At 38.7% G+C, this 12,182-nt stretch overlaps 1 protein-coding gene across 18 annotated transcripts in view; it reads right to left on the bottom strand.

The window, feature by feature from the left end:
- The window catches only part of UTY (ubiquitously transcribed tetratricopeptide repeat containing, Y-linked), a 245,450-nt gene that overhangs the window by 54,796 nt on the left and 178,472 nt on the right, over nucleotides 1-12,182 (bottom strand). For 17 of the 18 annotated variants that reach the window (XM_055377186.2, XM_055377177.2, XM_055377188.2 and 14 more), the window contains 2 exons: nucleotides 10,124-10,311; nucleotides 8,863-9,004 (listed from right to left, as the gene is read on the bottom strand). In XM_055377186.2, the coding sequence (XP_055233161.1) occupies nucleotides 8,863-9,004; nucleotides 10,124-10,311 (330 nt within the window). Of the gene's footprint in view, nucleotides 1-8,664; nucleotides 9,005-10,123; nucleotides 10,312-12,182 lie in introns of those variants that run through there. The other variant, XM_063703402.1, reaches the window with a different exon arrangement.

Raw genomic sequence — 12,182 nt, 5'->3', positions numbered from 1 at the left:
ACTTGCTAGCAGCTGAAGGAGAAGTTTGTAGAAAATTTAACCTTACTAATTGTTGTCTACACATAGATGATCAGAGGCAAGTAGTTGAGGATATAGTTAAAGAGATAACAAAACTGGCACATGTACCCGTGCAAGTGTGGCACAGACTCAATCCAGGAGCCATGTTTAGAAATTAGTTCCCAGCAATAAAAGGATTTAAACTCTAAGAGTAATAATAGTAATAAAAACCTGCTTACTGCTCCCTTGTTTGCTACCTGTACTTCTTTAAATATAAAAAAGCTTCATCGCTACTTCAGTTCACCAAAATGCTTCAGCACAAGTGTACTATATAAATCACTATCAATCTATTGCACAAAAAGACATAAGTAGCAAAAATAAAAGTGAGAACTCCCACTAATAAAAAAGTGAGATTCTCAAAGGGGGGAAATGAGGGAAGAGAGAGACCCTCTCATATTGTTTTATACTCAGTACCTGTTTTAAAAAACAAGAAAGTAAAACCAAAGACAGGCAGCCTGGCGCCAGGCCCAAAACCAGGCCTGGGGCTGCCTGGCCTAAACCCAGTAGTTAAAAATCAGCTCATAACTTAGAACCGATGTTATTCATAGATTCCAGACATTGTATAGAAGAACACTGTGAAACTCCCTGCCTTGTTCTGTTTCTCTCTGTCCGTTGGTGCATGCAGCCCGTCATCTACCCCTTGCTTGCTCAAATCAATCACGACCCTTTCATGTGAAATCCTTAGAGTTGTGAGGCCTTAAAAAGGACAGGAATTGCTCACGCAAGGAACTCGGATTTTAAGGCAGTAGCTTGCCAATACTCCCAGCTGAATAAAGCCCTTCCTTCTACAACTCCGTGTCTGAGAAGTTTTGTCTGCGGCTCGTCCTGCTACAATAACAAATCCTACGGGAGAGAAATCTAAAACTCTCTAGACAAAGAAAGGTCATCACCTAGTAACAAGTGGGTCCATTCAACTGAGAAGTGTAACTATCAGAAATATATCTGGCACCCCAACATCAGAGTACCTACACATATATAAAGAAAATATTGACAGGTATGAAGGAAGATGTTTATGGCAATACAAAAATATAGTAGGGGAATTCAACACCTACTTTAGAATAATGTATAAAGCATCCAGACCCACCCACCTGGCAAAAAAAAAAAAAAAAAAATCAATAGCTGACTTGAACCAGTACTAACAGGAAAGTTTATGACTATAACTGCCTATAGCAAAAAAGAAAACCTTCCAATGAAACAACCTAAAAATGCATCTTAAACAAGTAGAAAGAAGGAGCAAATCAAACCAAAGTTAGAAGAAAAGAAAAATAAAGATTAGAGTAGAAATAAATGAAGAAAACAAAATAAAAGATCAATGCAACAAAAAGTTCATTTTCTAAAAAGACAATATTGACCAACTCTTAGCCAGACTAACAACAACAACAAAAAAGCAGGAGACTCAAATAAATACAATCAGAGACGATCAAAGAGATATTACAACTGATAAATGTAGAATTACGAAGAATCCCTACAGGCTATTACTGGCAACTATATATACCAATAAATTAGAAAACCTATAAGAAACAGACACATTACATATACAATTACAACCTGCCAAGACTGAACTAAAAGAAATACAAAATCTGAACAGACCAGTAATAAGTTAACAAGAATGAAGCCATAATAAAAAGTCTCACAGAAAAGCCCAGGACCTGATGGCTTCACTGTTAAAGTTTTTTGTTTTTGTTTTTTTTAGGTGGAGTCTCACCCTTGCTCAGACTGGATTGAAGTGGCATGATCTTGGCTCACCGTAACCTCTGCCTTGTGGGTTCAAGCAATTCTCCTGCCTCAGCCTCTCAAGTAGCTGGCATGATAGGCACCTGCCACCATGCCTGGCTAATTTTTGTATTTTCAGTAGAGACAGGGTTTCACCATGTTGGCCAGGCTGGTGTTGAACTCCTGACCTCAGGCGATACACCTACCTCGGCCTCCCAAAGTGCTGGGATTACAGACGTGAGCCACCATGGTTGGCCTCACTGCTGAAACTTACCTATTTTTTTTTTTTTTTTTTTTTTTTGAGACGGAGTCTCACTCTGTTGCCAGGCTGGAGTGCAGTCGTGCGACCTTGGCTCACTGCAACCTCCGACTCCTGGGTTCAAGCGATTCTCCTGCCTCAGCCTCCTGAGTAGCTAGGATTACAGGCATATGCCACCATACCTGGCCAATTTTTTTTATTTTTAGTAGAGCCAGGATGCTCTCCATCTCCACCCGCCTCAGCATCCCAAAGTGCTGGGACTGCAGGTGTGAGCCACCGCCCTCGGCTGAATTTTACCAAACATTTAAAGAATTAACACCAATCCTACTCAAACTGTTCTGAAAAAGAGGAGGAAGAGATACTTTTAAACCCATTGTATGAGCCCAGTATTACTCATATATCAAAACCAGACAAAGACAATTAAAAAGAGAAAGTACTGGGCAGTATAAACACAGGCCAAAATCCTTAACAAAATATAAGCAAACCAGGTTCAAAAACACATTAAAAAGACCATTCATCATACTATGTAGCCATAAAATGGAACAAGATAATGTCCTTGCATGGACATGGAATCCATTATCCCCTGCCAACCAATGCAGGAACAGAAAACCAAACAACACATGTTCTTACTTATAAGTGGGAGCTGAACAATGTGAACACAGGGAGGGGAACAACACACACTGGTGCTGTTGGAGGGCGTGAAGAAGGGAGAGCATCAGGAAAAATAGCTAATGCATGCTAGGCTTAATACCAGGGTGACGGGTTGACAGTTGCAGCAGATCACCATGACACATGTTTACCTATGCAACAAACCTCCACATCCTGCACATGTACTCAAGAACTAACATAAAATAAAATAAAATAAAAACTATTCATCATGACCAGGTGGAATTTATCACAGGGATGCAAGGATAGTCCAATATATGCAAATCAATCAGTATATCATATCAACAGAATGAAGGACAAAACCATATGATCATTTCAAATAATTCTGAAGACACATTTGATAAAATTCAACATCCCTTCATGATAAAAACTAATGAAAAACTGGATATAGAAAGAACAGACCTTCGACATGATAAAAACCATATATTAATACAACAGACACAGCTAGTATCACATTGAATAGGGAAAAACTGAAAGCCTTTCCTTTAAGAGCTGGAACACAACAAGGATGTCCACTTTTACCACTAACAAAACTAAGAACCAGTCTTTTAAATCCATAAACAAAACTGACAAAGAAAAAAGAGAGAAGACTCCAACAAAATTAGAAGAGAAGACATTATAAAAGATATTCAGAAACAGGCCGGGCGCGGTGGCTCACATCTGTAATTCCAGAACTTTGGGAGGCCAAGATGGGCTTCAAACACGAGGTCAGGAGTTCGAGACCACCCTGACCAACATGGTGAAACTTGTTCTACTAAAAATACAAAAATTAGCCAGGTGTGGTGGTGTGCGCCTGTAGTCCCAGCTACTCAGGAGGCCGAGGCAGGAGAATTGCTTGAACCTGGGAGGCGGAGGTTGTCATGAGCCAAGATCACGCCCCTGCACTCCAGCCTGGGTGACAGAGTGAGACTCTGTCTTGAAAAAAAAAAAAAAAAAACAAAAACAAGAAAAGGAAAAAGATATTCAGAAATAAAAAGCACCAAAGGGATTATAATGAACAACAGTATGGCAAAAACTAGATAATCCAGAAGATATGAACAAATTCTAAGAGACACGCTATACCTAGCACATCTGCATCAAGAAGAAATAGGAATGCTGAACAGACTAGTAACAAATAAGGTGCTTTACTTAGTGATTAAAATTCCCCTAACAAAGAAAAGCCCAGGACCAGATGGCTTTGTGGGTGAATTCCAATAAACATTCAAAGAAAAATACCTATTTTCCAAAAAACAGAAAAAAGGAGACTTCTAAACTCATTTTATGAGGTCAACACTACCATAATATCAATGGCAGACAAAGATGTCACAAGAAAATAAGATGATAGGCCAACATTCCTATTGAACACTGATGGAAAAATCCTCGGTAAAATACTAACAAATAGAATTGAGCAGCATATTAAAAGGATCATAAACCCTGAAAAAGTGAATTTATCCTCGGGAAATAATAATGGTGTGACATAGGCAAATAAATGTGATATACCATACTAACAGAAAAAAAGGTAAAACTACATGATTATCTAAACAGATCTAGAAAACGCATTTAACAAAGTTCAAACTCTATTGATATTTAAAACTTTCAACAAAATAGGTACAGAAGGAATGGATCTCATGGTTAATGCTGTATGGAAAAAGTACACAGCTAACATCATAATCACTGTGGGCAGAAATGAAAAGCTTTCCTCCTAAACCCTAAGTAAGAACGCTCATTCTTGGCATCTGTTTAGAATCTAATACTGTATGTTGTAGCCAGACAATTAGATAAGAAAAATAAATAAATGGCATTCAAAATTTTTTTTTGAGGCGGAGTCTCACTCTGTCCAGGTTGGAGTGTAGTGGCATGATCTTGGTTCATTGCAATCTCTGCCTCCTGAGTTCGAGCAATTATCCTGCCTCAGCTTCCTGAGTAGAGTAGCTGAGACCAAAGGCATGCACCACCATTCCCAGCTAATTTTTGTATTTTTAGTAGAGACGGGGTTTAACCATGTTGGCCAGAATGGTCTTGATCTCTTGACCTCGTTATCTGCCCACCTCGGCCTCCCAAAGTGCTGGGATTATAGGCGTGAGCCACCGCACCTGGCCATGGTGTTCAAATTTTAAGTGAAGAAGTATAATTACCTGTATTTGCAGATACCAATTCTCTATGTAGAAAACTCTAGACTCAACAAAGAAAACTGTTAGAATTAATAATTCAGAAAAGATTCAGGAAATAGAATTAGCATGTAAAAATCAACTGCACTTTATATAGAAAAATCAAACTACTAAAAAGAAAAAAAAATGAAGAAAACAATCCATTCATAGTAGCAACAAAAAGGTATCTTGGTAATAAACGTAACCAAAGAAGTGAAACATTTGTACATTGAAAACTACAAAACACTGATACAGAAAATTAAAGGCACACATAAATGAAAAACATCTGTACTCATGGTTTGGAAGTATTAATATAAATACTGTTAAAATGTCCATACTACCCACAGTAATCCACAAATTCAATGTAATCTCAAGCAAAAGGCCAACTACATTGAATCTGTGGATTGCTGTGGGTAGTATGCAATTTTAGAAGAGAGAAAGTCTTCTAAAATTCACATGAAATCACAAAAGATTTCCAACAGCTAAAGTAATCTTGGGGAAGAAAAACAAAGCTAGAGGCATCAAGTGACCTGATTTCAAAACGTAGCTCAAAGGTACAGCAATAAAAACAACAGGGTACTGGCATAAACACAGATATACAGACCAAAAGAAAAGAACAGAGACCTCAGAAATACATAACTATGAACAACTGCTCTCTGACAAGGGTACCAAGAATAAACATGGGGAAAGAAAAGTGTCTTCAATAAACTGCAATGGAAAAACTGCATTGTTTGATACAGAATTATAAAACTCAACTGTCATCTCATATTATACACAAAAACTATCTCAAAATGGCTTAAAGGCCAAGACCCAAACTGAAAAAGTACAAGAAGAACACAGAGAAAAACACTGCTTACTTCAGGTTAAATGAAATAAATAAGACTCAGAAAGGCAAACACTTCATTATCTCACTTTATGCATGTACAATCTAAAAACATCAAACTCACAGAAGCACAATGTTGAACGATGACCGCAAGGAAAGAAATATGGAAAGATGCCGGTCAAGCGGTCCATGTTTCAGTTACGCAGAAAGAATAGGTTCAGGGTATGTAACATACAAGATGATGACTATACCAGTCTGTATAGTATTGCTATAAAGAAATACCTGAGGCTGGGGGCCCTGGCTCACGCCTGTTATCCCAGCACTTTGGGAGGCCGAGGCAGGTGGATTGCCTGAGGTCAGGAATTCAAGACCAGCCTGGCCAACATAGTGAAACCATGTCTGTATTAAAAATACAAAAGGTCAGCCAGGCATGATGGTGGGCGCCTGTAATCCCAGCTGCTTGGGAGGCTGAGGCAGGAGAATCACTTGAACCTGGGAGGCAGAGGTTGCAGTGAGCCGAGATCCCGCCATTGCACCCCAGCCTGGGCAACGAGAGTGAAAACTGTCTTTAGAAAAAAAAAAAAAAAAAAAAAGAAACACCTGAGCTGACACCGGGTAATTTTTAAAGAAAAGAGGATTATCTGGCTCACAATAGTGCAAACTATAAAAGAAGCATGACACTATTATCTGGTTCTGAAGAGAGATTCAGATAGCTTCCACTAATGGCAGAAGGCCAGGAATGGGAGGAGAGAGCAGAGATCATATAGCAAGACAAGGAACAGAAGAGCAGAGGCAATGGGCTCTTTTTAGTAACAACTCTATCAGTAACTAACAGTGTGAGAACTCACTCACACTTGCAGCTACAGAGAAGCATTAATTTACTCATGAGAGATCCCTCCCCATAACCCAAACACTCCCCAGGAGACCCCCACTTCTAACACTGGGATCAAATGTTAGCATTGAATTTAGGGGAACAAACGCTGAAACTATAGCATTATCTCTGTGCCCCCACTCAAATTTCATGTACTTTTCACACCTAAAATACAATAATTACTTTCCATTAGTCCTGAAAAGTCTTAACTTGTTCCTGCATCAACTTGAAAGTCCAGTCTCACCTGAGATGCAAGGCAATTTCCTTATAGCTGTGAACTTGTAAAATAAAAAATGAGTTATTCACTTCCAAGATATAATTGAACAGACATTGGTTAACAATCCTTTTCTGAAAAGGATAAATCAAGCCAAGAAGGGAGTAACAGCCCCTATGCAAGCCTGAAAACTAGCAGGGCACACACTGAGTCTTCAAGCTTCAAAGTAATTTTTCTTGACTCCATGTCTCATATATTGGACATACTGGTGTGAGCAGTAGGCTCCCAAGGCCTTAAGCTGCTCCACTCACGTGGCTTTGCTGCACACAGGCCATGTGACTGCTCTTATGGGTTAAAGTTGAATTTCTGCAGTTTTTCCAGTCTGGACTTGTGGGCTGCCACTGGCATTATCGACCTGATGTCTGTAGAACTGTGGCCCTGCTCCCACACCTCTATTGGGCAGTGTCCTACCAGAGGTCTCTCTGTGGAGGCTCTGTTCCTGTGGTAGGCTTCTGTGTGGCAGCATCCAGGTTTCTAATACATCCTCTGAAATCTAGGTAGAAGCTGCCAAGGTTCCATGGCTCTTGCACTGTAGGCAACACAGACTTAACACCTGTGGAAGTCATCAAGGCTTAAAGTTTAAGTTCTCTGGAGTGGTGCAGGATGGGTAGAACAGCAACCTGAGGTGGCTCAGGGCAGCAATGCCCTGGCTTGTCCCTCCCTACTTTCCACACCTTTCTATTCTCCCCAGTCTCCAGGATTGTGAGGAGAGGGGCGGACTTCAACATTTCTGAAATGCTTTTAGGGACTTTTTCCAACGGGCTTGAAGATTAGCACCTGGCTCCCTTTTAGTCATGCTAATCTCTCTACCAAGTGCTTGCTCTCAGCACCCTTGGACTCCTTTCCTGAAAATGCTGTTTCCTATTACATTTCCTTTCCAAATTTTACAATCTGCTTGCCTTTTAATTGTAATTTCCACCTTTAGTTCATTCATTTGCTGCTGGTTGAGATGGTAAGCTGTTAAAAGTAGCCACGTAACTTATTCAAAGTTTGCTGCCTAGAAATTTTTTCTGCCCCCTACCCTAGGTCATCACCCTTAAGTTCAGCTTCCCACCAAGCCCTAGGGCAATGGAAACACAGCCAGGTTCTCTGCTGCAGAGTAACAAGGGTGACTTTTGCTCCAGTTCCCAGTAAGTTCATCATTTCCATCTGAGATCTCATCAGCAAGTCCTTTACTTTCTCTATCAGCATTTTGGCGAGAAACAGTTTATCAATCTCCAAGAAGCTCCAAACTTTCCCTTGTCTTCTGGACTTGTGAGCCCTCATCAGAATCACCCATTCATTACAATACAAACTTTTCCTAGCCTGGTCCTTCAACTCTTTCAACCTCTGCCTATTACCCAGTTGCAAATCTGCTTCCGCATTTTCAGCTATCTTTTGGCAAAAAGTGGTATCCCATTTTTAAATAATGGTTTTCTGTCTCAGTTCATTTAATGTTGCTATAAAGAAATGCCCAAGGCAGGGTAATAATATAAAGGAAAGAGGTTTATATGGCTCACAGTTCTGCAAGCTGTACAAGAAATATGGGACCAGCATCTGCTTCTGGTGAGGGCTTTGGAAGGGGAAGGGGAACTGGTATATACAGAGATCATATGGCAAGAGAAGCAAAGAGAGGTGCCAGTACTTTCATATTCATATATATGTTTATCAAATCATCAGGCTGTACATCTTAAATGTATACAATTTGCACTATGAACTATACCTTAATATAAACATAAAAAATAAGCAACAAAAATTATTTTAAAATAGTAAAACAAGTTGTCCTGGGAAATCAGTTTTATTAGAATTACGAGAAAATAGAGAGTTGTAAATTTACCAGTATATATTCATGTACATCTTTATTCCTCTCTAAATTGTAATAAACACGAGTGACTATTTGTAAGGGAAGGCAATATTTTAATCTTATGAGATTTTATAACACGAATATGTAAGATTATTTACATCTTATTACATTTTGCCAAGACTTCTGGACTGCTGATATCATTTAATGTCAACATAATTCTTTTGAAAAAAATACTGAATGGCTACCAATACCCCCAAAGAGAAACTGCAGCAGTTTCAGAAGGCACTTACTTAATCATTTCAAAAAGCTTTGGGTCTGAGACTTTGATATTTCGTGCCATATTCCAGGAAAGATGCACCATGGGTACTGGTGACTTCACACTTTTCAATTTGTTCCATTCGTACCGTTCCACTGCCAATTTATACTGGCAGGCTAGAAGGAAAAAAGCAACAGTCATAAAGTAACCCAAAGTAATAGAACACATGAAGATAACCATCATTTATCACCTCTCAGGTGACAACTGCAATACCAATTCTGAAAACCTTGAAACACCGTAAGACTATTATGTTTTGTGATAACTTTGGTTAAAAAAAAATCTAACGTAAAGAGCAGTCACAATATGTGAGACATTGTGCTAGGTTCTTTTAACATCTTATCTCATTTTATCCTTTCAAGGCTTCATTTGGTAGAAGAAGAAAGTGGTTTGGTAGAAGGAAAAAGTGAAAGCCTGAGAGAAAAACAAAAACAAACAAACAAACAAAAAAACAAAACTTGCCCAAAGTCATAAAGTTAGCAATGTAGAGACATGGTCTATTTCAGGTCTTTCTAGCTCTTAAGGCCAGATTATTTATTTATGTATATTAAATACTATGACATTTTAGGGCTGCACATATGATATATTACATAAACTGAAAATTCTAATGAACAACTACAATGCTTTACTCAATAAAGGGCTTCCTTTACAAAAAAAAAATCTAGCACTCTAAAATATAAAAAGTATATCTTACATTTCTGCAAAGAAAATCATTTATATTTTTAAAAAATCTGTGTTCTTGGGCTGGGCACAGTGGCTCACGCCTGTAATCTCAGCACTTTTGAAGGCCCAGGTGGGCGGACCATGAGGTCAGGAGATCAAGACAATCCTGGCTAACACAGTGAAACCCTGTCTCCACTAAAAATACAAAAAATTAGTTGGGTGTGGTGGCAGGTGTCTGTAGTCCCAGCTACTCAGGAGGCTGAGGCAGGAGAATGGCATGAACCCAGGAGGCGGAGCTTGCAGTGAGCTGAGATTGCACCACTGCACTCTAGCCTGGGTGACAGAGTGAGACTCCATCTCAAAAAAAAAGAAAAAATTACCCCCCCCCCCACAAAAAAAAGTGTTCTTGGATTGCCATTTTTGAGCTGAATTTAATTTCTGTATTAAAAATTGGTATTTTTTTCCTACAAGAGATACTATTTCTATTTTCAGTGAGTTATTTTCTACTAGTAAAATAATACCTACTAGGTAATCCTTTAAAATATAAACCTTGTTGGTGTTATTATTCAGAATACCTGTAAGTGGACCAACATTCCAGGCAATGTTATTGCACCAGCCAACAGCTTGAACCCAATGCACAGTGCCTGCATTTATCCAGACCAAATCTCCAGGTCGCTGAATAAATCTATACACAGGAACATTTGCTTCATAAAGATCTTCAAGGTTGGGCCACCAAGAACTCATTAAAAAATTCAAATTATTTCTGAAAAAGAAAATAATGAAAATCAAGTTGAAAGGTGTTTTATTTCTGAAAAAGAAAATAATGAAAAATCAACTTGAAAATTAATCAAGTTAAAAAAAGATTTAACAGAGTTAAAAAAATGCTTTAAGTTTTTATTCCATTAATACTTTGTATCACAGGGCTAGGTGTGGTGGCTCACACATGTAATCCCAGCACTTTGCGAGGCTGTGGCAGGCAGATCACTTGAGGTCAGAAGTTCGAAACCAGCCTGGCCCATACAATGAAACCCTGTCTCTACTAAACATACAAAAAAAAAAAAAAAAAAAAAAAAAAGCCAAACACTGTGGCACATGCCTGTAATCCCAGATACTCGTGAGGGTGACGCACGAGAATTACTTCAACCCGGGAGGAGGAGGCTGCAGTGAGCCAAGATTGCACCATTGCACTCCCGCCTAGGCAACAGAGAGAGACTCTACCACAAACAAAACAAAAAACAAACAAATTAAAAAAGACTTTGCATCACAAAAGCATTGCAACATGAATTGCCTCTTCCATTTCTGGCTGAAGACTTGGGCTAGGGTCCTGAGAAAAATTAATTGCAGGTGAATAGTGATAGACTTATCCAAAGATCAACTACTATCAGCTTAAACTTACTGTTCAAAAGTCTACAAATTAATATTTAAATTTCTAATTACAGTTAAACATACTGATTTTTAATTTTTTCAATAAGAAATATTTGGCTCATCTTTTTTTTAAATAAAAAAACCTCTTAATACTCTGAGATCTCTAAAAAGGAAAACTCTAGTTAGAAATCACATGAAGTCATTTAAAATCTTAATCATAATTACTGTGGCAGATATAAGAACCAGGACCTTCTCTCAATTCCTGAGTCAGGGGTGAGAAGGAGAGAAGAAATCATCCTCTACTGCTGTTTTGAATCCTAGGCAGGAAAGGGGAGTAAGGACAGAATGTCTATTTGCATATGCTTTTAGGAATTAGTTGACTTAAGGCAGCTGAAAAAACTACCAGAAGAAGCCATATACACATATACAAACCACCACTGGCACCAATACAAACAGACAAAATTACGAAGTTTTAATATAAAAGTCTCATTTTTTTGTTATTCTCCTTCACCAGATTTTCCGTATTGTTGCCCAGGTGTGGTGGCTCACACCTGTAATACCAGCACTTTGAGAGGCCCAGGAGGGAGGATCAGTTGAGGTCAGGAGTTCAAGACCAGCCTAGCCAACATGGTGAAACCCCAGCTCTACTAAAAATACAAAAATTAGCCGGGAGCTTGGGGCAGGGGGAGGGGTGTGCGGTGCTGCATGCCTATAATCCCAGCTACTCAGGAGGGTGAGCAGGAGAATTTCTTGCACTTGGGAGTCGGACGTTGCAGTGAGCTGAGATCGTGCCACTGCACTCCAGCCTGGAGGACAGAGCAAAACTCTGTATCAAAAAAAAAATTTTGTTTTTTTCAATATTGTGATGTACTGCACAGTAACTACATTAAGTTTTCTATTAAGAATTTAGTAAAATATTTCAAATTAAGTTTTCTCAAGAGGAAGAAATTCACATAGTTGAAAATGTTTCAGATTTAAGAACTGATTTTGCTTTGTTTCTATATTTTATCTTTAAAAAATGATAACAATCTGGAGTTGTCTATATGAAATCTTACTCCGTTTCATTTTATTCTCCTAAAATTGCTTTTGACTTTAGCAGAGGTTAGCAATTCATGGAATAAAAAATTACACGTTTTCCATAACTTTTTTTTTTTTTTTATGTGGAGACAGAGTCTTGCCCTTTTGTTCAGGCTAGAGTGCAATGGTGCAATTTCAGCTCACTGCAACCTCTGCTTCCCGGTTCCAGCAATTCTTCTGCCTCAGCCTCCC

This window comes from Gorilla gorilla, chromosome Y (assembly GCF_029281585.2).
Source record: "Gorilla gorilla gorilla isolate KB3781 chromosome Y, NHGRI_mGorGor1-v2.1_pri, whole genome shotgun sequence".
Lineage (NCBI taxonomy): Eukaryota > Metazoa > Chordata > Mammalia > Primates > Hominidae > Gorilla > Gorilla gorilla.
This window is presented reverse-complemented; position numbering and strand designations above follow the sequence as displayed.